Source organism: Lepidochelys olivacea (assembly GCF_965140295.1).
Source record: "Lepidochelys olivacea isolate rLepOli2 genome assembly, chromosome: 7".
NCBI lineage: Eukaryota > Metazoa > Chordata > Testudines > Cheloniidae > Lepidochelys > Lepidochelys olivacea.
The window spans coordinates 85499028-85525294 of NC_140417.1; the positions used below are offsets into that span (position 1 = coordinate 85499028).

Below are 26267 nucleotides of genomic sequence, written 5' to 3' on the forward strand. Positions count from 1 at the left end.
AGAATGTTGGGTGGTGGTAGATTCAGATTATGTATTTCGTGGTGCCACATTAATGCTGAGATGGTGGGCAGATAATCATTTCAGGGCAACAGATGGCTCCACAATCAAGCATGCTACCTGGTGGAAGCGAGTGGAGGAGCTGAGTCACTGTTTTACACGGATCAATGTGGTAAAGGTAAAGGCACACAAGAAAACAGGACCCCTAAGCAAAGGGAATAATCTGGCCGATGTAGAGGCCAAGCGGGCTGCAACAGAGGCACCCCCATGGCCCTGGGAGCCAGAAGAGAGAGTGCCTGTCACAGTGTTAACAAGAAGCGGGGTGGATACAGATTGGGGAGGGCGAATTCGAGAGTTACAGGAATCTGACCCAGGACTGGAAGGCATCATGAAACTTGGGGACAGGCATGTGCCAAAGGTGGAACTAATGGAAGGGATTTGGTGTGTCTTAACAACTGAGGGACCGGTAATGTTGTGCCCTCAGGGAAGTCAGACGGCTTTCTTAAGCTGGGTGCATGGGAGCTTGGCAGGGGGACACCCCGGGTTTGAGGAGGCACTGGGAACTTTAAAAAGGTTGTGCTGGTGGCCAGGAATGGCAGCTGATTTAAAATCACATCTGGAACGTTGTTTGGACTGTGCCAGGCACAGCCCACCTCACAAGGTGCTAAGGGGAGAATTAATGAGACAAGCCCCAAGGGGACCATGGGAAAGAATACAAATTGATTACACAGGACCCCTACCACCAGATCACAGGAAAAACCGATTCATGTTGGTGGTAGTGGATGCTTTCAGCCGGTGGGTGGAAGCTTTCCCCACAAAGTATCAAACTGCCCGGGTAACTGCTGCAATACTGGTAAATGAGGTATTCACTCGCTGGGGGGTTCCGAAGGTGATTGACTCAGACCAAGGAGCTGCTTTTCAGTCAGATCTGTTAGGGGAGCTATCAGCCCTCACTGGAATCACACAGTTGTTCCATATTGCTGACCACCCCCAGGCTGCGGGGCAGGGGGAACGCATGAACCGCACCGTTAAAAGTGAGCTAAGAAAGGGAGTGGAAGTCGGAGGAAAAAACTGGTCACAGTTACTGCCCTTTGTCTTAATGAGAATAAGGGCCCGAGACTCAAAGGGCACAGGATTTTCTCCATATGAAGCTCTCATGGGAAGGCCTATGGAACGGTGGGAAAATCTACTTACCGCAGTACCTGGGGAAGTCACTACACATGGCTTAACACAAGAATGGATTTTAACTTTAATTGACCATGTAAAACAAGTACAGCAGGCGGTGGCCTGGCGAGACGAGCAAGGAGCAGCAAGAGTTAAAGCATGGTATGACCTGCCTGGGGAGCGTAATCTACCCATGGTGGGAGATCTAGTGATGTACAAGACTCCAGGTCAACACCATCCATTCCCAGCTCCTAAATGGAAGGGCCCCTATCTTGTCCTTGACCAATTAGGGCCCAGTCTGCTATTACTGGGTACAGAGAATGGAGGATGGGAGTGGGTCCACTGCACGCAAATAAAAAGGTACAAACAGGGGACTGGGAAAGGGGACGTGTAAATTTTGTTATGTGTGTATTACAGGTTAATTCAAAAAGGAGAAAAGGATGAAAATTCCCTGGCCCTGGATGGAACAATTACTAGTGCTAATCACAATTGTCACATTTACAAATTCTATTCAGATCCCACTATGTGAAGTGTCAAAAGGAGGAAACACATGGACGGCTACACATGCAACCTGTGGTAATAAAGCTAATGAAGACTATGAGAATCTCCCCCTAGAAAGATGTACCACTAATACTCCAACAGGAATTTGGCAGTGTTGGTTTATGGATTAGATGGGGGAATCCCAACCATGTGGAGAATATCAAATTTATCAGGAAATATCGCATGGTAATCCCTGGGTGCTGCCATGATTAACGATAGTGGAAAACACAGTTACCCAGCTATGTGGTTTGTTACAGAGGGTCCAAAGAATATAACCCTCTGGTCTCCTGGAGCAAATGAACCCTCTTGGGAAAATAGGGCCTCACATTTAGGGTGTGATGTTACCATATGTAACCACAATGGTACTTCCATGGAAGATAATCCCCGAAGGTGTGATTGTTATGTACATATTACATTAGGCGTAAAATCCCCTTTGGGACCCTAGGTGTATGATGAGTTAACCATTTTACAGAATGTAACCCTACAGGTGATATGGATGCCAAGTTGGAAGAATCCAAATTTAAAGTGGCCACAGCCTGGAGCCAAGAATATTCCCCGACGAGCAAATGTATGGGAGCCATTGTGGGAGCAGGTGCAGCCAGCACTTTTTAACGCGTCCTTTCACTCTATTCCAGGGGTGGGACGCCCCAAGGAATGGTGGGTGGACCAAATCCATCCTAATTGTAGTATGTACATAAAAGGATTGAAACAACAATTCAATGCATGGGTGAGGGGACACACCTGGAATTGTCGTCGGAAAAGGGGATTGTGGGCAGCGGGGAACACTATGCTGGGTACATGGAATCTGGGGAACGAGTGGGTAACCAAACAATTAGTAAGCCAAAATGTGAAATTTCAACAACAAATTAATGAATTAATGGCACAGCAACTATCAGCAGTTGCCACAGGGTGGAGGACAGCAGTAGAGGTAAACTTGCAGTTAACTCATTGGGCAGGGGACCTGTTGACATGGGTAGAGGATGGCTTCAGAAGACTAACATGGGGAGAAGTGTGCGTAGGTATTCAAAATGCTCAGTTAATAATGTTAATGGATATTATGAGAGATGCTTGGTCAGAACAATGGCCTTCAGTATTAAATCAGGAGGCTAGCCCATATCTATCCACAATTGCAAAAACATACTCATCTACCTGGAAAATAACATCCCCGACCTGTGGGGACAGTTCTTGTGTAATTGTTACTATGATACCATGGGAAGGAAATGCAAATAAGGTGGTTCCCTTGAACCCTATGGGAGTTAGTAGGGAAGGGGGAGCACGTTGGGAGCCACTAGGGAATAGGTGGGGGGGCTGGAATGGTGTAAATTGGACTGTCATCACATTAAGCAGTTGTATATCCAGAGGAGGAATATGGATGTGCCCCTCTCCTATGACTATGGAGGAGCAGGATCAATGGCCTATTGCAAAGGGGGGGCATTTAGGGGTAATGTATATGGGGTACGGTGTATTCTGTTGGGAATGTATGCAATCCTGCAACATAACACTAGGAGGCAAAATCCTTCCAGTATATGACCAAAATTATAAACTTCTATACACTGCCACCTGGACTATGGTGCACCAATGGATCAGTGGACTTCATCGTTGTAAACAATCAAAGCGGCACCTACTACCCCATGCCGTACCAAGTAGTTGAATTGGTTTGGACGATACCAAATTTCACTGTGGATATTCAATAGACACACAATATGGACAAAAGTACACAAAGATTACAAGAGCAACTTGCTGCAAGCACCAACAGTTGTTCACACTTACAATACATACTACAGGATGGCGCTGACAAAATTTTAACCTTATCAAAGGAGGAGAAGCAGTGTTTTTGGTGGTGGCCAGGATGTTGGACCATACTGCAGTGGTCAGGACGCTCGGTGTTGCTGTGGATTATCATAGCAGCTAGTGTATTGTTAACTATATGTGTGTTACATTGCATATGGAAACGATCAAGGGGGGCACAACCCCCTAGAGAACAGCCACTAATTATAACCTATAAGTAATGTAGTAAGCCCCCCCCCACCTATGTGTACTAGACAACCCGGACCCAACCTTCTCGGGCCCACTATACTGGGAAGTCTGGAACACTAATTGGAATAGGTGTGGTATGCCCGTACGAGAGAAGGTGCAGGGCATGGTACTACACAAGGGGCAGTGGGACAGATGGAGCAGACACCTTCCACCTTGATGCCTGGCCCTATCAGGAAATGTGTCACCATATGTCCTATGCTTTTCCAGGGATACCTGGGCAGGAGGATCCCAAAAGAAAAAGAAAAAAAGGGGTGGAGTGTTAGGATATAGATATTCAGGCCTGTCTGTAAAGGCCTGTACTTTAAGAATTTAGGCGTATTTTTATCACTTGGCTAGTTAGAGGTATAAAAGAAAGAATCAAAATCACTGTCTGCCAGTGTAAGGTCCTTCTCTTACTGTGACAGTCTGGGGCCCTGTTCTTAGGCTAAGGCCTTTGGCTAAGCGACAGAGGCAGCCATAAGCTGGGAAGCGACCGGTCACATCCTCACATTCCAAAGTATGGAAAGAAGGTGCTATTGGGCTGTTAGGAATACAATCCTGTCCTGATAGTGCCTATCAGCACCAGAGAAAGGAAAGTGACTAGAAAATGTAAAAGAAAACTTAGTTTGATAGCATCCTGTCTGGCAAGAACTCACTTATCAATACTGACAGGTTTCAGAGTAACAGCCGTGTTAGTCTGTATTGTCTTGCCATTATAGTTCCCACTTTGCTATTGTTTGTCTGTATAATCACTGTCTGATTCTGTGATTGTTCCTGTCTGCTGTATAATTAATTTTGCTGGGTGTAAACTAATTAAGGTGGTGGGATATAATTGGTTACATAATCATGTTACAATGTTAGGATTGGTTAGTTAAATTTTAGTAGAATGATTGGTTAAGGTATAGCTAAGAATATTACTGTATAAATTAGGGGCAAACAGGAAGTAAGTTGGGATTCAGAAATAAGGAAAAGGAACTTGTATTTAAGCTTGCTGGAAGTTCACCCCAATAAACATCGAATTGTTTGCACCTTCGGACTTCGGGTATTGTTGCTCTCTGTTCATGTGAGAAGGAGCAGGGAAGTGGGAGAGTGAAGGAATAAGCTCTCTAACAGGGTTCAACTCCCAGTTCTGCCACAGACTTCCTGTGTGACCATGGGCAAGTCATTAGGCTTTCTGTGCCTCAATCCCCATCTGTAAAACAGGGTTAATAGCACTCACCTATTTCATAAAGGTGTTGCGAGGAGAAATATATCACAGACTGAGGTGCTCAGATAGTGCATGAATGGGGGCCATATACGTAGCTGAACACATGAATAAATAGTAGCACCTGATTCACCTTCTTTATACCACATTTACTGTTTGTTATTATATACCTCTAACAACAGCCTCTTTATCTGCCTTCTCTAAAGGAAATCATCTCAATCTACATACTTCCCTCCCCTTTATGGGGAGAAAAGTAATTATTTATATGGCCTTTCGCTGGACCTTCCTTTTTCTGCTGCGTTCTTTTTGAGATAGGGTGATACTGTATTAAAGATATGCCTGTGTCACCATTAAACTAGTGACAAGAGGCAAGAGAAGCAGGTGTCTGGATGCTTAGCAGTTATATGGTAGGATAGTGGCTATCCATATTGGATAAGGGGCAAAGGTTCAACTGCAGTGCCCCAATATGAGAAATCCTACACCATATTAATCATGGTCTGCATTTCAGCCCACTCTGCCACAGAGGCACCAAGAATGGAACTAATGGACACTGAAGTTAGCAAACTGAAATGCATGCACCAGACCTGACTGCACTGAGCAGAGTCTCCATCACTCTGCCGACCTTTGTTCCTGTTTCATCACAACCAGCATGAGGGAGGGGGTTAGTGTGTCCATAAATGACAGATCTACAGTTTCCGTACCATTCACTGGATTGGCCCCTGGGTTTCCAGAACTGTTCTGCTTGGAATTCTCATGTAGGAGCTGGAACCAGTCCCGCAGACGGTCCCCCAGGTCTGCTAAGTCCTGCCCGGTACAAGTCTCTGGAAATTAAATGGCAAACTATTAAACAAGCATCCCAACCGCCAGCAAGGGCTGGGAGGATGGAAATGGATGCCATTACTGGATAGCTAGGGTAGTTACCTAGCATGGGGCCCAAACATGGCTTTGGGAGCATGGAAACAGAGGTACCCACCATTTCTGGGGATGGTGATAAAGGAGGCCTGTTGTCATAGTCTCTAGGGTGAAGAGAAGTAAAAGGAGAAAGATGGGTAGGCAGTCCCAAAAGGTCTCCCCTAACGAATGCACTCCTCCAGCTAGTGACCCCCACAACAACCAACACTCTCCCAATCTTCGCTGGCTCCACCACCCTCACACCTTCCCCAGGTTTCTGGGCTGGGCACTTAGCCTGTCCTTGGATGACTTCTCTCTCTCTCTCGGCTCCTTTTCTCCACAGCTGTTCTATGCTTAGTTGCGCCTAGATCTTCTGTCATATAAGAGATCACTCTGACGCAGGGTTAATGAACAAACTCTAGCTCTACTGGAGCTGCTTACAACTTGGCTTCTTCGACCTCCTGGCTTCTCAGACAGATCCCCAGGAGGTATCTCTTCCAAACAGTTCGCTCCAGGAAACAGTATGCTGCCTGAATGTGTCTGCTGGCACTTCCATATTGTTACAACATCGTCCATCTCACTGGACTCCTGTCCGTACTGTCCCTCATGCACTCATCTTTTCTCCTCTCTCATTCTCTCTTGTAACTCCTTTGATTTCTATTCTTTTCTCCTTCTTCCTGCTTTGTGCCTTCACCTCTTGCTCTCCCTTCTGTGTCTGTTAGACTCCCTCTCACTACTACAGGCTCTGCCTTTAGAGCCAAGACAGCTCCCACTGTAGTCAAAGGAAGTTTTGCCATTCATTGGAGCTGACCCTCCATTTGCCTTCTCCTCTCTTATCACTATTGATTATTTATTTAGCGTCCAAGGTACTGACGTGCAGAAGTAATATGGTACACAAAGCCCAATGGCTGAGGAGTCTTAGTGGCTACTGAACTGCCTTCTGCTTTACAGAATTGTCCCTGGAAAACATTTCAAATTATGCACACTGACTCTAGCAGAAGCAGCTAGGCTCCACTTCTCCCGCAGCAGGAGATGGGCTCTCTCACGTATTTTGTTTGGGAGATGGAGGGTAAGGAACTATCTCACTGACCTAGTCCACGAGCCCAAGACCAGCTCTGCTGGCACACTATGTTTTGTGTCCTGTCCTCCCCATCACAGGACACGCACTTTGCTTATTTATTTTATGTCCATGGGGAATAAAACAAACTAGATAGCAGCCTCTCTCTTACCTTGTTTGACATCTGTGGTTGAGGTGGGGCCATGCTCGGTCGGGCAGGGGCACTGGCCCTCACACTTCACTGTCAGCTGCTTGCTGGTCAGGCAGGCTTGCTGCTCCAGTTTACACTGAGAGAAGGAGCAGGAAGAGTCAGTGTAATAAGCATGATCCCGTTCTGAGTACTCTGCAGCTCACACCACCCAAACCATGTTTGATTCTTGGATGACAAAGGAAACGCCAATCAATCCCCTGGGTAACAAGCATGATCCCACCTGAGTGCAAAGCCCCACCAGGTTACAGGTGTGAGAGCAGGGAGCCGACCCACCACCTCCAGAATATGCATAACTAAGCAGGGGCCCTATAGAAATGTGGTCTTCTGAGTTTTATGTTTCCACACTCCCCAGGGCTTGTTCCAAAAAGCAAGGCTCCATTAATAGAGTCAGTCCATTCCACTAATCTTGCGTTGACTTTTGTGTAACCTTTTCAAGCAAGCCCAAGTCCAGGAGCAGAAGAGGTCTCTGCAGGGACCACCTTCTACCCAATCAGCAATATTGTCTATGCAGAACCATACAGGCCAGAGCATTCCAATCAACCTTGCTTTCTGTTATTTCATCCCCACTCTAACTAGCAGGCTCTTGGTACTGAGCTCCCTGAGTAAGGTGGGTTTCTTGCAGCCCTGCTAAATCAGGGTGTAGGCTATACCCACTTAGAAATCTGTGAGGAAGTGCATGCACTTTTCTGGCAGCTCTGAAAGCGGAGGATAAAGGCTTAACTGATAGAGACTCCCATCTCCTAGTTACCAGATCTACAGGCAACAAAATGAGGTCAGCACAGCTTTCCCAAACGAGCTGTGATTCACTACTGGGCCATGCTGCCCTGTAAAGCTTTGATGTACTGTACATAATGCACAGTATACCCACTGCTAATGTTACCACCACACCACCATGCAGAATCCAGCACTGAGTGATACCACGTCCCCAGCATGAGCTCACGTCACCCCGCCTGGTACTCCCCTCATGGACAACTGAGCCAAATTCCTCAGTCGTTCCTGTGCCTCTGTACCAAAGCCAGGGAGTGTGGCTAGGGAACTGTCGCAGATATAGCTGTGAACACCAATGCAGACCTGAGCCGCACTACTATAGCTGGCTCTTCACTGGAAGCCATGAAGCACAGCCGCTCCCCACAGCCAACCCTTTGACACCCACGCTCCTTATCCGTATATGAGCCTTTTCCACCCCACTCACCACAGAGCTGTAAGTGTGTCCATCAGTGCCGCAGACAGATGCGAGCTGGGTCATGTAACATGGTTTGCAAAAGCTTTCTTTGTTTCCATGGTGTTTCAGGGCAGGCTGCTTGATTCTATCCAAAGGGGGACAGGGAGAGAGAGAGACACACACAGAGAGATGGATAGGTGCTAGGTAGGTTCTCCCACACCTCCTCGCTTCCCAACAGAACTTGCTCAAGGCTTCTGCTCTTTGGTTCCCCAAAGAAATCCGTTATTCTTATTATTCTGTGGTCAATTGTTCTCACTTTGCAAGCCTGCAGGCAGCTGTTCACCCACCTGTCAAACTGGGGAGAGAGAGGGGAGGAAGCGTGGGGGAGAAGTGATCTTTGAAGCAACAGATTTAGAACCGAAGCCCAAGTGATACTGGAATTGATTGTCTTACCTGGGTCTCAAGACTGCTAGGGAAGGCAGGTGGTACAAGAGCAGAGAGAACAAGGCGATTCTTAAAGGCCACAGAAAAACAAATGGGGGAGACACCAACATTGTAGGGTGCAATGGCAATGGGCTCAGGCAGGGCCAGTCTGCCTGAGGGGCCTGGTGGTAATCAGTGTCCCGTTAATGTAGTTCTGACTGCTGGAACTGGAACAAACCACCACCCCAAAGTACATGTGAGGCAGGGCTTTCTCCATTGAGGGCCACTGAGATAACTAGGCCTACAACTTTACCTAATTGGAAGCTCAACTGTAAAAAGTGAGTGCAAGTTCATAAATTGTCACAGTGACCAGTTATATAAAATGTTTAAGAAAAGATGTAAGAAGGAGCTGGAAAGACTTCATTAATTTAAACAGGAAAGGATTTACTGATACCACTTAAGGGCTGTGTTAAGATTATCACTGGTAAATAAGGAGAAGACGACCAGAAATCAGTGAACTAAAATTGGTGTAAGAAATTAGGCCTATTGGTGGACAAAATAATGAGGATGGACTATCCTACCTACTACTCCCCGTTTGGGGTCCTCAGAGAGAGACATTGGGGGGGGAAGGCAGGGTGTCAAACTGGCTACCGTAATGCTGGATGGCTGAAAGAAGAGATGGGGAAGGAATGAGTTTCACCATCATGTCTGCCAGCATAACTGTCTCCTGGGACCCCAGACCTTCATCCTAATCCTGAAAACTGTCCTGACCAGAGGAACCCAGATGACATCGCCATTTCCACTGGCTTCAGCTAAACTCCAACCACCACCTGGGATGTGAGACTTTGTCACTCTCTACCCATGTGTGTTCTTTTCCTTCCCCACCATATTTCTTGTCTTCCCTATTTCTCTCCTTTATTCTTCTGTCTATAAGAGTCTGACTTAGATGGCCAAGGGGGAACATGTTGCAACACTGCTGTCAGTCTGTGACCAGAAACAGGCAGCTAAATGTAATGCCCTGAACAGCCAGATGCTGGTACAAATTTGCTAAGTCTCAGACTGGCTGATAAGACCATGTACTGGGCCTGTGTTTCTGCAGCAGAGACGTTGCAAGCAAGAGTCAACACCAGTGACAGAAACTGCATTTTCTATCCTTACTATTCTTTCTCTCCCTTTTTGTGTGCGTTTGGTTTGGTTTGTCTTGTAGGAAACGGGATCAGACTGTAACAATAACAAACAACAGCTCCAGACCATCTTAACTAACTTCTCTTTTCCCCAAAAAGGACAGTTATTACCATCTTTCATACTATCTCAAAGACTGTCAAACAAGGTTTTTCCTTCTAAAAATCTCTTCAGCTACAGAGAAAGGGAACAAGGAAAGTTGTTAAAATGAAAGCCTTAATGTCTACATTCCAAAGGTTTTAACTGTTTCTCCTTTTTTGTGTTTTTAATAAAGGGCTAACAGAATTTTTAATGGTTTGTTTGCCATGGAACCAATCAGGCTGAGGTCTTTGTGTACCAACCCCCGAACCTTGTTTAAAACTGTTTAATGTTGGGCAGTGACTGGTTTATGTTAACACCTTTGGGCCCATATATTCCAATTCAATTGATACAATAGGGCATGCGACTCTGGGAACTCTCTTGGACCCTGCTTGCCAGCCTATGCCTGAAGTGTTATTCCAGGCAAGGCCCAACAACTTTTCGTTTCCTCTTTAGTTTGGAGGAGTAGGTTTCTATTCCACTTCATTTGCTTTGCTGGCTATGGGGATCTTCCAGACATAGCACAAACATGCCAGGCTATGTCTACACTTACTGCAGAGTGCAGACGCTGCTTACCCCCTAGCACAGACATAGACAGCAGTGTAAACAGTAAGGCACTGCTTAGTGAGTAAAAACACACAAAAACCATAAGGTATATATCCTACATGGCTCACAACACGCACAAGCGGTGCTCCCCTGTCTACACTGCTATGTTTAACAGCATAGTGTCTCAATGACAGAGCCTTTCCCCACCACCGTGAAAAGCTCCAGCCGTGGGGAAAGGCTCTGGTGGGGGGAGGCATCAGGGAAAGATTCCGGCAGATCCCTCCTGCCAGAGCCTTTCTCCTCTGCCTCCCTCCTGCCAGAGCCTTTCACTGAGGCATGTAGCTACATATCACAGTGCGATCACAGCCTGCTTTTCGCTGTGGCATGTAGCCCTACATCAGGGGTCTCAAACTCAATTTACCTTCGGGCCAGTGCCAGTCCACAAGTCCTCCCAGCGGGCCAATAATGTCACTGAAGATGGTGTTCAGAAAAGAAAACATTTATATTGTATTTTTTATTTCAAATTTCTTAGAAATAATAAAACGGTCATACAACTTTATACAATTCTTCGCCTGCCAGAGAGTTTTTAGTGTTGGCCAGCCACCTGGCAACGCTTCAGTTCTGTCAGTTTGTTGCTGTTTGGCCTCAGTGACTGAGCAGTTGAAACCTTCAGGACAGCAGCAAGGCGTGCCTCAGATGGCTGTGTTCGCTATTTTGACTCATTTATATTCATTGTGGAAAAAAGTGATGCTGCCTCCATGGCTGACTCTGCCCGGCGACTAATGATGCTGCCTCCATGACTGACTCTGCCCGGCGACTAGTGATGGTATCTCTGTCCCTCTCCCCCCCAGCCAATGGGAGCTGTGGGGAGCAGTGCCTGAAGCAGACATTGCCAGCAGCGTGTCTGCACGCGTCTCTCCTCCTCCGGCCGCAGCAGGGAGGTTCTCGAACCGCAGATGGCCCATGGGCCGGGACTTTGAGACCCCTGCCCTACATGCTGCTGCCAGCGTAGACAAGGCTTTTGAGTCCTGTTGGTAACTATTTCCGTTATGGCGCTCAGGGCCCTTCAGGCATGCATTCATTGTTCTTAAGATCAAATCCTGGGGGAAGGGGAGATCACCTCTGAAGACACTAAGCGCCAAGATCACCTTTAATTATAACCTCCAGTCTGTGGAGCTGCCCCAAGCCCATCCATGGCATTGAAGAAAACAAGAGGGGTTCAGAGCAAATTACCTCCAAGTTCCATCCTCCTAGAAAGGGGGAGGGCTGGTTCACCTATGTTCCCACACCCTAATAGCCTGCCTAGGTCCCTCCAACTGGCATTGTTGTTTTGTCCCTTCTACTCATGATCATAGAATATCAGGGTTGGAAGGGACCTCAGGAGGTCATCTAGTCCAACCCCCTGCTCAAAGCAGGACCAATCCCCAATTTTTGCTCCAGATCCCTAAATGGCCCCCCATGGTCACATCCCTAGAGAGGTTTCTGTCTTTACCACTCAGAGCCCAAACCTGCAACAAGAACAGCCATACCCAGCATACACTGCCAGTTGTAAAAGACTCAGCCAGGAACTTTACAGTATGGGATACAGGAAGGTTCAGAAAAAAAATGATCCTCAGTCTTTGCTGTCCAATAAAGCCCAGTGCTCTTTGAGCATTCCTGCTCTGTCCCTCGTACTGCTGCTTGAGGTAAGAATCTACCTGGCCACAAGTGGATAGAAAAATCCACGCCAACTTTCACCTCTGTTGATTAAGAAAGTCTTTGCTCATGCCAGATTGTGCGGGCTCCCCGGGTCTGCCTGTCATACAGGAATAAAGATGAGAATGTGACGTGGATTTCTGTGTCCACTAGGAGCTGACCATGTGGATTACAACAGCATCCAACCACCTGTCCATCACTCCCATTTAAGGCCTGGCTTAGCAATAATGTGGCCTATTGGTGTTTAGCACTGTTAAAAACATTGTCGTGGTCAAGTGGGCCAAACCACTTTCTCTTTCCCTCTCAGTCAGTTTGCAAAATATCTCTGTTATAGAGTTAGGGTTATTTGTTTTTTTAAAAGCTTTGATCCTGTTTTCTTATAAAACAAAGAAAACAGATCAAAAAACATTCCCAGCCACTCTGCATTTACAGTCAACCCCAGAATAATAAAACAGTGTGCGTTGGTGCAGCAGAGTAAAAAAAAACACCAGTAAGAATTAGGAAACAAGAAAAAGTTCTCCCATAGGAGTCAAGAAGATTATTATAAAGAGCAGCGAATTCAAGAACTGATTTTAAATTAATGGATTAATACCATTTACAACATCTGTCCAAGTCTGATCCTGCCAAAAATGATCACTAGAGTACATCTCTCTGCATGACCTATTAACTATGACCTTACCCCTTTATAGCATTGTTTGCCAAGTGAGATTGTTCATGTCACTATTTTTCCGGACCATAGGAATTGGCACAATATGCAAGCATATCACTTGTCCTAATGGACATTTCTGGAATCAGTGTATTAAAAGGAGAGATGGTGGGGGAGGTGGGGAGGAGAATGCCTCTGTATTCTCCAGTGCAATAAATCGTAACAGAGACAATCCCATTTCAGAAATCTTGTACAGACCCAAGACTCTCTCTTACCTATGCTCTAACTTTTTGCGGCTAATACACATAGCCCTCTGGTAGCCCTGGGCAATGCAAACTTTGTGCCGGCTACACTTCACTTTCTGGCAGGGGTCCTTGGTTGTGTCCAAACCTGAAGACAGAAAAAGAAGGTGAATAGCTAGCATACCAAACAGCGCTTATCTCTCTTACCAGCTCCGCTACAGTTACTATCCGCCCTGAATGAGGCAGGAGAGTCTCAGTGATGACTGCCTCAACATAGGTCTTGTGTCTTAATATTCATTTTAGGAGGGCACACAACACAGGAGATGAACATCTGTAATAGTCAGTTTAAAGCTGGTACTTGTCATGGATTAGAATATGGACATTATATGTTGCTGACTATTGGCAGTGGGAAAGGACTAGAGTACAGTGAGAAACACCATGAACATTTCTCAAAAAGTTCAGCCATTTTTTTCCAATCAGAATTTGGACTTTTTCCACCAGCTCTATACCTGGTCAAAAAGCAGAATGAAATTTTTGCAAAATAATGTGTCCAGTTTTATGCACTGAAATTGCAATGAAACATTTTGTTGCAAAATCAAAATTTGTAAAATTTCAACCCGGTCTACACAAGATTTTGTGTTAAACAGATTCTATGGGGTTCTGTAAAAAGCCTGTTTCCCCAGAACACAGAATGTTCTAGAGCATAGGGTTGTCCCGCATTCCTTTTTCAAAAGGGTAGCTCCTGCAAAACTGTATTATCTGACAACATGATGTTCTGCGGTTTAAGAAAAGTGTAGTCAAGTGGTTTGAGCATAGGACTGGGAGCCATGAACATCCAAGTTTCAAACCTAGCTCTACTGCAGACTCTCCAAATGATCCTTGTTAAGTCATTTCACATTTACTTTAGTGTCCTCCTTCAAATCCATCTTTAAAATTCTCCTTTGTTATGATGACAAAACCCTTGACAATAGTTAGACAGCTGTTCTCAGACCTCTGCCTATCATGCTGACCAATACTGTCTCATTGTTTTCTTGCATTCCCCCACCTGTCTGTCTCTCTGTATCCATCTGTTCTTTCTTGTCTTGTACTTGGATTGTAAATACTTTGTAGCAGGGACCTTCTTTTTGTTCTGTGTTTGTACAGTGCCTAGGGTGAGTTAACATTTAGAAGGTGCTAAGTATAACTAACAACATAGAGAGATAGTGTCAACAAAATGGCATGTATTTATTTGCTCACATTCTGAATTGTGAAAAATATCAGTTCACTGGGGTCCTATCTATAGGATAGCAAGAAGTCAGCTTGTCAAGAACAGATATTAATCACTGATGAGCTGCTTTATTGCTGGGGCAGCACTCAGAGGGATTCAGCTTGAGTCACTGCAGCCCCATACTCAGGCAGATTAAAGACCAGGAGCCCGACCTTTTCAAATCAGGACGTGATGGATAACACAATAAAAGCTAACTAAGCACAAAACTACAAATTCGTTAATGTCTGTTACAGACCAAATAAATCGAGTAGGGAACAGGATGACCAGCTCCTTATGCACCTAACTATAATGTGTAGGAAAAGGAGCTGCATGATTTCAACTGAGTGACATATGCTGGAGATCTCTTGTTGACAGTACCAAAACATCCTTGGTATTTTTCAATATTACAGATGACAATTTCCTAACTCAAAAAGTGTTGCATCCAACACAGCGAAATTCTATATTAGATCTCATCTTCACAGATAAAGAGGACCTGATCACAGAACTAAAATTAATGGTAGCTTAGATACAAGTGATCATGACTTGATCACATTTATAACGTACAAATAGAATAATGTCCAGACCAGAATTATATATACTTAGTGCTTTAAAGGGGCCAATCTTACAAAGCTGAAAATGATTATGCACCTAATCAGCCAGGGGAAAGAATTTAATCAGACAATGTGAATGATCATTGGGAATTGTTTAAGGATACTTTACTAGATGCCTAAAAATCCACTATCAAAGAAGAAGGCCATATTGGTTCAAAAACCAACTTGGTTTAGAGGGGAAGAGAAGGCAGACATAACAAATGGAAAAAAGAGGAATTTTGTAGCAATAAATATAAATCAAAAGCTAGGAGTTGTAGAACACTGATAAGGAAAGCAAAAGGACACAAAAAGAAATCTATGGCCAGCAGAGTTAAGGAGAATAAGGAGTTTATTTAAGCATACTAGGAACAAAAAAATGTTTAACAGTGGTCAGTTACTAGATGGAAATGGTAGAATTATCCATAATAATGCAGAAAAGGCAGAAGTGTTCAATAAATATTACTCTTCTGTATTTGGGAAAAAACAGATGACACAGTCATATCAGATGATGATAACTCTCTTTCTATTCCACTAGCATCTTAGGAGAATGTTAAATAGCAGCTACTAAATTTAGACATTTTTAAATCAGCAGGTCCAGATAACTTGCATTCAAGAGTTTTAAAAGAGCTGGCTGAGGAGATCCCTGGATTATTAATGATGATTTTCAATAAGGTTTGTAACACTGGGGAATTCCAGAAGACTGGAAGAAAGCTAAAGGTGTGTCAATATTTTAAAAAGGGTAAATGGGATGACCTGGGTAATTATAGGCCTGTCAGTCTAACATCAATCCTGCATAAGATAATGGAGTGGCTGATAGGGGACACAATTAGTAAAGAATTGAGGAAATGTAATATAATTAATGCCCTTAACCTGGGTGTATGGAAAACAGATCCTGTCAAACTAACTAGATATCTTTTTGATTAGATTACAAGTTTTGTTGATAAAGGTAATAGTTTTGATATAATATACTTGGACTTCTGTAAGGCATTTGACTTGATACTGCACAACATTTTGATTTTAGTTTTTTTAATCATATAAAATTAACACACATTAAATAGATTAAAAGCTGGCTAACTGATAGGTATTAAAATGTAACTGTAAACAGAGAATCATCATCAAGGGGGGTTGTTTTTAGTGCAGTCCTCCCCTGCCATCCCCACCCCCCACAAGGATCTGTTCTTAGACCTATGCTACTTTACATTTTTATCCATGACCTAGGACATAAAATCATCACTGATAGTTTGCAGATGACACAAAAATTGGGGGAGTGGTAAACAATGAAGAAGGTAGTTAACTGACAGAGCGATTGGAATTTCTTGATAAGCTGGGTGCAAATGATGTGTGTTTTAATACAGCTAAATGTAAATGTATATATCTAGGAAAAAAGAATGTAGGCCATACTTACAGGAGGGGGACTCTAACTTGGGAAGCAGTGACTCTTAAAAAGATCGGGGGTTGTAGTGGATAATCAGCTCAACATGAGCTCTCAGTGTGACCCTGTGACAAAAGGTACTAATGTGATCCTTGGATGCATAAACATCCAAACTGAGTAGGAGCAGAGAGGTTATTTTACCTCTGTATTTGGCACTCGTGCTAGCGCTGCTGGAATATTATATCTAGTTCTGGTGCCCGCAATCCCAGAAGGATGTTAATAAACTGGAGAGGGTTCAGAGAAGAGCCATGAGAATGATTAAAGAATTAGAACACGTGTCTTACAGTGACAGACTCTAGGAGCTTTATTTATTTTAACAAAGAGAAGGGTAAGGGGTGACTTGATGACAGTCTATAAGTACCTACATGGAGAACAAATATTTGATCATGGGCTCTTCAATCTAGCAGAGAAAGGTGTAACACAATCCAATGGCTGGAAGTTGAAGCTAGACAAATTCAAACTAGAAATAAGGTGTACATTTTTAACAGTGATGGTAATTAACCATTGGAACAATTTACCAAGGGTCATGGTGGATTCTCCATCACTGGCAATTTTTAAATCAACAATGTATGTTTTTCTAAAAGCTCTAGGAGTTCTTTTGGGGAAGTTCTGTGGCCTATACAGGAAGTACGACTAGAGGACCACAGCAGTGGCCTTGGAATTTATGCATCTATAAATGAGGTAGAACTAATTTCTGCCATGCTTCTGTCCCTCCAGTTTGAAAAACTGCACTTTGGGGGCCAATTCAAGCACTGCAAAGAAACAAACATAAGATTTTTTTAATGCGTCACATGCTGGGTCTCAGATGTTGTCCAATCCTCTGTGAACACAATCTCCCACTGCCTAGAACTTCCTCATGGACAGATGAACAGCTGCGGCAGGCAGCACTGGCTGCTAGCTAGAGTGCCTATCAAACTGCTTCTGACACCAGCAGATGCCTTGTATTTCACAGCCTTTCACAAGTGAGTGTAGATGGTGTTGCATAATAGCACACAGCAGACTAAGCCCTGGCTGAAGGGAAATCCAGCATTAGGCATAGCAATGGGGCAACAGCACACCTCCAGCAGGATGGGACAGTATCCTGAGCCAATGCAGGGATCATGCCCAAATGAGAACAACGTTCAGGTACCTGTTAGGAGTGCAGTAAAACTGTGCAGAGGGGTGGGGGACAGAAGGATCAACACTCAAAGAATATCATCATTTATTTAAAGGGAGGTGGATGCCTCATAGCAAATCCTGAAATACAACCTATTCTGATTCAGTTTAGCCTACTTGTCATATTTCTGGAGTGGGTTTCTTCATTCATTTGTATGATTAGTGCTAGCTTCATAAAGATAGGATCATTGCTTCTTCAAGTACATTCCCCCTGAACCTGAAACAAGAATCATCCAAGACTTCACAACCCTAGCCTGTTTCCAGAGCAATTCATTGTGGAGTCAAAATAAGGATCCTGACTTCCGCTGGAGAATCAGCAACAGGAGCAGATGAAAACAAAACAACAACGCCTAGCATTTATCTAGTGTCTTTACAAAAGTTGCCAAGGGGGATCATTTAACTCTACACTGAAGTATAGTAAACACAGGCTGGATTACAGCTGCTGCAGCATCCCTACCCAAACCTTCAGCATCTAAGTAAAGAATACTGTATCATGCTGAATCTGCAGGGAAAATGCAGGCGGAATTTACTCAAGCTAGAATTTAGCCACAACAGGAACTCTTACTAAAGTGGAATGAGATCTTTAATGACCACAGTGGTCAAGACCTCAGTTTAAATCTCATCCAACAGAGGGCACCTCCATTGTCCATTCACTGGCTGGTGGGGCTCAGAGGGAAGAGTGACACCCACTGAATCGGCAGCCCCACTTGCTGGGTTTCCTCGGGGGTACAAAGGTTCTGTTTCCACATAAGAATCAAGTAATTGGTGCAGAACACGTCTCAGAAAGGGCTTCAGTTCAGAGCCACAGGACTTCCTATTAGGACCTTTCCTGGAAAAGTCAGCAGCTCTTTAAAAAGTGAGCACAACCAAGAAATAAAGTTACCTTCATCAACTGGCTGATTATCTTCCCAGCTCTTGATATAGTCATCCTAGTGAAGGAAGAGAGAACAGCTTAGTCAACAGCACATGCCAAATATCAAAATCCAAATGCTCAGAATTACGAGCCTGATCAATGTTTAAGGTAACACTGGCCTGGGGATGTAACAATAATGCCTTCCTCACGGCTGGGACTCTAGCAGAGGGCTACACATGTGGTTACAAAGACATTGCAAAAATTCATATTGTGTTTGTTTATTCTTTGTGTTCTGCATTGCTGGTGATGGGAATTTGGTCCTCTTGGAAACAGTAAGGCCTAGTTCTCTCTCTCTCACACACACACACACACACACACACACACAGAGCTCTGCTAACATTCCTGACCTCTATCACACAAAACCTTGTTTGCCTCACACACACAGAGCTCTGCAGATCCACCGCTCAACAGTGAGATTTTCATACATTCCAGTAACCAGCCTGCTCACACAACTGCGCAGATGGACAATGCAGAGGGATTGCAGGATGTGCATGCTTGTGCCCTCACACCAAAGTCCAGCTGCTAAATCTAATTCCAGGATTGTACTTGCCTTGGTCCTTGGTGTGTTCATTTAATGTCAAACCTCACAAATAGGAAAACTGAAGAACATAAATTCTTGCCTCATTGCAGAAAGGTGCAAATCTTGCTTCGGCACATGGGAGGCAGAAGCAGTCTGATGCCCTAACCTCAAACTGGGGTTAACGGTCTCTAAGGCACCTGTGAAGACCTACAGAGTATCTGTAATTTCCCAATTCACCTGGTGCATTTACACAAACATATTCAACAGGGGGAATCTACAGTTTAGAACGTCAGGGACTTACTGCCCTAACCTCCTTTGTGCAGGGACCTCCGTACACTCATAGTAGTACATTGCTTGCTGCCCCAGCATCATTGCACTGTAAGGGGCCATCAGGTCATGGCTTGGAAGTGGCAGGAAAAGTTATCTGCATCTCAGATGAAGCACAGCTGTTAGAGTGTCAGCATGCTGCTTGGCTAGATTCTATCCCGTTTCTTAAGGTGCTGAACGAGGTACAATTCTTGGGAAGAAAAAACACACATCCTTTGTCTCTGATTCCCTCATCCTGAAAAGTGATTGATCATTTGTGATGGCTCAGCACTGAGGTCCCTCTCTGCTTCTCCACGCTCCCCAGCCCATCCATGACAGCAGCCTCTGTCCACACCAAGCAAAAGGGCAGTAGAATCTTTCCACAGATTTCCAGGGAAAAGCAACACTACTATTAAGGCAAGGAAATGGAGAATAAAGGATAAAAGTCAGATGTGCAATAAAAATAAGAAAATTAAAGGAATAATACCAGACCCAATAGGTCTAAAGTTCATGTTTTGTGGGGGGTGAAGCTGAGGTGCAGAGATTAAGCGACTTGCCTAGTGTCACACAGCAAGTCAGAAGATCTGGGAATAGAACCCAGGAGTCCTGACCAGGGGCACTACCTGGGTCTCAAGAGGGAGGGTGGGGATGGGCCTTACTGGATTTGATCCTGAGCCTCAAAGTTAAATTGCTGGGCAGGATGGATGTTTTTCTGTGCCAACCCCCTAATCAGCACCAGTGCCCTCTGGTGGCCTGATTTGGCCCTTCACTCTGGCCGGACACCTGTGACTGAGCCAGCCTGGCCCTGCCTTGCACTACCTCAGGCATTACTAGGAAGTTCCAGCAGAGTTCAGGCTTCTAGTGGGGCCTGAACAGTAAAAAAGGCCTGGCAGTGGCAACACTGTTGCCCAGGCCACCACCACCTCTCCCGGGACCAGCACCCCTTGAGCCAGCTCCTTGGTATCCCCCTCCCACACAGACAGTGTGTGGGGAGCCCTGGAGAGGCAGTGCCATTCCTGACTGCTGGCAGCGGTACCAGCCCAAGCTCCTGCGCCCTGCTGTTCTCTGTGGGCAGGGGGGCAAAGACCTGCTGGCTCAGTACTGCGCTGCCTCTGAGGCCCCAGCAGTACTACCAGCGGGGGGACAACATTTTACCTCATGTGTCGGGCAAAGCCTTCCCAGTCCTCTCTCTATCCCCACCTTCTGGTGCCCCTCGTCCTGACTTGCAGTACCCTGCTCTAGCCACACTTCCTCCCCATGCTCTAGCCACACTTCCTCCCCATGCTGTACAATGGTTAAATGTCAATCCTTCCCTTGTGTCTTGACAGTCTCCAGATTTGGAAAGTTACCAACAGTTAACAGCCCCATCACAATCACTGGAGCTGTTCTCCTTTAACAGGGGTAGTCAACAGGTGGACCGTGGGCCAAATCCAGACCCCCAGATGCTTTTGAACAGACTGCAAACATCTTTTTATTTATTATCATTATTGTTATTATTTTCTCTGGAGTCTGGACCTTGGCTATACCTTGACCAAGAAATGTGGACCTTGACAAAAAATAATTGATTACCCCGGCCTTTAATATGTTATATACACAGAATCAAATGCAGAGAATACAAAAACATGAGGGAAGGGAGGGGTTTAATCTTTAAATGAATCCAGGCCCTGGAAGAGAGTACTGATGTGCATCTCATTTGTAATGTCAGCACTAGAATGGGTTTCTCCTTGCAGGTCTCTTACCTTTGCCATCCATGAACAAACATTCTTGAAAGACTCTCTGAAGTGCCCTGATGGCCTGTGTTAATTTACAGTAGATCATACACTCCACACCCTTTGAACAACTGTGTTGTTGACTGTCCCTTCCAGCAAGGAAATTCAGTCTCCGGTACTAGGAGTTCACTACCCTGTAGAATGCTCTTCTTTGAGAGGTCCGTCTTGAACTGTCTGGGCTTATTTAGATTATTAACTCTTTGAGGCAGGAACAGGGTCTTCCTAGACTTTTATACACTGCTGAGCATTGTCGATGCTTAATATGTAACAACAATCCTCTCTGATAGACGCTGTTTCAATTCCATCAGTAGTGCCCTCCATCTTGTGGTGATGATTACATATACAGTTTCTCAGGATGAAATTCACCCCTGCGCAGAGGGCCAGCAGCAGGCTTGTGCATCATTTCATTCCCACTTAAGTAGTCCTCTGCATGGGGGTCAATACAAATATGTGCATATGTATAGGCACACCCTCACATATACACCCACGCAACCACATACATAGAGCCCTGTGCAGATACAAAATTTGGATCCACATCCATCCATGATCCACAAAAATGGTCCACAGATATCCGCAGATTTGCAGGGCTCTACACAGACACACACTCAACCTGGCCATACTTTGTGCAACATGCAACTGTTCAAATCAACTCAAAATATTCTCCTGATAAACTAAAACTAGAGGGAGGGAGCTGGGGTGGAGAACACAGGGAACATAACACAGATGCCCTGTAAAGATTAAATGAAACCAGATTCAAAAATCAATACTAACCTCCACTTCCTGAGAATTCAGCCCACAGCAGAAGAGGAGGTGAAAAAACAAAAGGAGAGAGAGAAGAGAACACACATGAAATATACTGACACTGCCAGAGCTCAAACTGCAAGAAAGGGCTGGGTTTATGATCACACAGACAGTATTTCTTTGTTTAAATTCCCTGAAAAGTCATAATTCATTTCCTCTAAGTGATGTGTTTTTATAAAGACTCCCCCAATGCATCTTTTCTTGCTTTCCTACTTTGCATTTATTAAATCGTACTTCTGTCACAATGGCAACAATGGAATTTGATTGCAAGGAACAAAAGTTAAGGCAAAGGCTGATAATTCAGGGCTTTGCGTAAGCTGCGGCACTGCTCCCAACACTTCATGGTTAGCCCTGGGACAGAAACAGTGATGTTTCAGCAGATGGATGTAATGTTTCACACAGCAGATTTCACAGTACTATAAGTACCTTTCTATTGTTCTGCAGTCTCTCTGAAATAAAATAACGTCAAACAAAAAAATTATGACGTATTTGCAGGCAATGAAATCCTGACTGCTCTCCTGTTATGCCAACTCCCTTCTCATACACCCAGGAAGGGACATTTTAGAATATAGGGGAGGGGGACGGTATCATTAGGAGGCTTGGCAGTGACCAATATTCTATTGCAAGAGACTTCTTTACTGATTTAAGCCAAATTACTGCTGTCACAGGATGTTACTTGGCTCCTAGTAAAATGGATGTCCCTGCCCCTTTGGTCAGAGCTGTTCTCTTTAGCGCACCATCCACAGCTCCAGTGTTAATCTTCCATTCTGACATGTCCAAGAGCCCTGGGGGCTGATATCAGCCATACCACATGTCATAGCAGCAGCTGCAGCTCAGCTCAGGAGAAGAGCTGGCTCCTATGTAGGCTTCACATTTATCCCAAATGGGAAGAAAGCCAAGAGAAATCCTATATTTCTACAAAATGGACTTGGGGGATGCCACCCTCTCGTAGAGCCTCTAAGCAAGGGGCTGATGCTAGAGAAGCTCTTGCTAGTGCACTTGGACAGGGCTGAGCAAAACAAGGCTGTGATAAGACATGGCATCCTACGCAACTCCAGCCTTTGAAGGTCACAGATTGGTAACAACATATTCTCTAGATGTAACTATCTGTCAGCAATTTGTAAGGTATAGGCCTTTAGCTCAGCCCATCTCTGGGACATCTACATCCCTAGTGAACCATGAACCCACCATACAGGTACATCACAAAAGGACTTCCTGAGCTGCCTTCAGGAATGATGATGCAGGAACTGTATGATGCAGTTGGGTCCTATAAGAATACTGCAGCTGTCAGGAGCATGCCGTCACCTGGGGCTTCTCATTACTGCTTCAAAGCCCAGATGCAGGGGTTCTGCCAGGCAAACTGGCAAATTTCTATCCCTGCCAACCCACAGTCATCTACACAGTCTCCAAGTGTTTCACTGCCCCATACATAGTGCTCCCTTAAATGACTAGTTGTCTGGTAGAGTCAGCCCTGCTATTTCCTCTGCCTCTTACAGAGACAAATATATTACAATAGAATCGTAGAATATCAAGGTTGGAAGGGACCTCAGGAGGTCATCTAGTCCAACCCCCTGCTCAAAGCAGGACCAATCCTCAATTTTTGTCCCAGTCCCTAAATGGCCCCCTCAGGGATTGAACTCGCAACCCTGAGTTTAGCAGGCCAATGCTCAAACCACTGACCTACCCCTCCCCTCCCTTGTAGTCAGACCTGGCAGAACCCAGTATCAAATTCAGGAGCTACACGAGTCAACTCTGTGCAGTGCAAGGCCATCAAATACCTTTAAAACTGCTTAAAAAAATTCCTCATTCCCTCCAGCCATTCTGCTAGTAGAATATTTGCATCTTTACACTGGCTTCATTTTCTCTCTCAATAGTTTAAATGAGACTACTAGAGTGACTTCTGTGTCTCTAACACACACACACACACACGTTGCTATAATTGAACATGCACACACAGAGATGCAGACACTATCTGTCCCAGTTTCCTTTTCCTTGTCTTGCTAAAAAGACTCAGTCTGTTTGTTCTGATAGCTCAGACAATGCACAGTTTCTCAGTACAGAACCCCAACCTTTCTGGATAACAGAACTTTACTTTCTGAAAGGTTCAAAAACGAGCAAACAAAAAAGGACCCCTTTAAGGGAGATCAGCATGGGCAGTGTGGTCCCAGGTTGGGTCCTAAATCCATAAGGTTTCAAATAGCACTATATCTGTCTAGTGAGAATAGCAGCAGGCATACAATTATAGGACACCTCCTAACAGGAAACCTAACAGGAAACCTGCCCCTTTGTTCAGTCTCTAAAGGAACCATCCATCTCTACAGTTTCCTGCTTGGGGGACTCTCTTCCAAGCCTGCAAGCACCTCTTTAATGACTCCTCTTCTTACTTTCCCAGTATTATTTATCTCCCTTGCCAAGCCTCAAACCACTTCCTCCTCCTGATGCTGGCAGGTTTCCACACAGCTGGAATCTTGGACTAAGAGAGCTGGATTGACGCAGCCATGCTGCGATAGGCTCAAAGGCATTGTGTGTCCCATCTGCCAACGGCGCTCTTTGTGGGGATGGCAATACAGAGCAGAGGCAGGACAAAACCATTGTCTTTTCTACTGAACACACTAAGGACTTCCAGCCCTTTCCACTCCCACTGCGAGCATGTTCAATGACCCCAATCCGCCGAGCACACAAAGCATAACAAACAGTGCCCCTCTCACCAAAGGAAACGGCACATCATCAGACGTGGCACACTGCCACCCTGCAGGAGCTCTGCCAAGCGAGCAAATGGACTTCTTTGAGAAGCCGGTGGCTTGCTGCATTGTGGAGCCAGCTGCTCTCTCAGGGTCACTCGCTGAAGTGGGACTGGAAATGGCTCTCGGAAAGGCTGAATCAGCAGGAGCCTTTTTGGAAAGACAGTGTGTCTCTGAGCCAGTATTGAGCAGTGCCCTGCACTGATACAGGAAGGCAAAAGGATGCAGTCAAGGGCAGGCTGAGTGCCATCTGCATCACAGCGATGGCTGCAGTGCTGCCAGGGTGATATGCTGCAGAGGCCAGCTTCGCGGCTGCTGTGACAGTGCAGCATGTTATCATGGGGGAGACATGGGATAAGCCCTCTCAAAGCACCCTCTGTATCACCACCAACCATGAGAAGACACCACCGATGTAAGCTGAGCAGGGCACAGGCCCAGAAAGAATCCAACTGCTGCATGCAGCCTGACACAAACACTTTCCTATATTGGGGGAGGGAGCTTCACCATCCTCTGAAGCATCAGGCATTGGTTTCTGCCAGAGAAAGGGGATGGGCCAGTAGTCAAAGCAGGTCTGTGTGCGCATGTGTAATAAATTAATCAATGGTGGTTCATTAATACCCCAAGCACACCTTCTTGTAATTGTTCTGTACCAGGCTTATTAGTAAATTGTCAGAAAGAGAAAATGGACAACTTCTGATTTAATAGCAGAGAAGGGAAAAGAGCCCTCACCCAGGTAGATGGGGTGAGCTGGAGAAAGGGAAGGGAGCACTCACTGTCAGCTGGATGGGATGGGGAAGGAATGCTCACTCTCTAATGCCTGAACAGGGAGGGGAGGGAGAGCCCACACTTTCCTGAATTATCCCTGAGGCTGGCACTGTCAGGGGGACAAGAACTTTTCCCTGTGAACATTAAACAACGAACACACAAGTGTCCAGTGCATCACACAGCTCCCTGCACTTAAATCCATTTTTCACAGGTGTAATTTCACACATGGATTTCAGTGGAGTAGGTCCCAATTTATTCCAACACACAAGAGAAGAATCTGGGCCCTTGACCACTTTCCTCTCCTCTCCCTCCATCTGTATAGCCTCCACCTTCTCTTGTCCCTCCATACAATCCGGGACAGTACTGGTGCCAGTGTCATCTTCTCCTCTGCAGCTCCAGATGTTGGGAGTGGCCTCCTGCAATTCCACCTGTCCTTGACTCTCCTTCTTCATCTGGATGTGAAATCCTGCATCTAAGGTCTCTCTCTCCTACCTCAGAATTTCTCTCTCTTTTTGCTATTGGCAATTACACCTCTCTGCAGCTTTGTTATTTAACTCTGCACACAGCTTTAGGAAGCAGTTTTCATGGAAGATGCTATACACAATAAAGCAGTAACATACTATGTGCACGTTGGAAAGTCCCCAAAACCAAGTCTCTTTCAAATGCCATCACTAAGCTCATGCTGCAGGGGATTTAATCAGTCCCTGCCTAGTTCTTGTGGAGGTTTATTTTCAGACTGTACAAGATTATTTAAATAAAACCTGTGAGCCAGCACTTTTGTTTATGTCACATTCTATGGTTGGGAGGGGGAAGGATTGTTGACAGTGTAGGTCACTTGAGACAGCAGCTCCCTCAGGAGCTGAAAACACAGAAAAGAGACTGTGCCTGATCTCGTGCTATGGAAGGGAAGTCTGGAACCAGAACAAAGGCCATGGAGAGGATGCTGGGAATGCTCACTGCCTCCTCCAATCCAGA

At 45.2% G+C, this 26267-nt stretch overlaps 1 protein-coding gene across 2 annotated transcripts in view; it reads right to left on the bottom strand.

Annotated features, from left to right (window-relative positions):
* SPOCK2 (SPARC (osteonectin), cwcv and kazal like domains proteoglycan 2) overlaps nt 1–26267 on the bottom strand; it is a 65005-nt gene that overhangs the window by 17233 nt on the left and 21505 nt on the right. The window contains exons 1-6 of one of the 2 annotated variants that reach the window (XM_084634841.1): nt 20956–20979; nt 18361–18406; nt 13088–13202; nt 8273–8387; nt 7042–7156; nt 5623–5742 (exon numbers count right to left, since the gene is read on the bottom strand). In XM_084634841.1, the coding sequence (XP_084490967.1) occupies nt 5623–5742; nt 7042–7156; nt 8273–8387; nt 13088–13202; nt 18361–18406; nt 20956–20964 (520 nt within the window). In that variant the 5' untranslated portion in view covers nt 20965–20979. Of the gene's footprint in view, nt 1–5622; nt 5743–7041; nt 7157–8272; nt 8388–13087; nt 13203–18360; nt 18407–20955; nt 20980–26267 lie in introns of those variants that run through there. The other variant, XM_084634842.1, reaches the window with a different exon arrangement.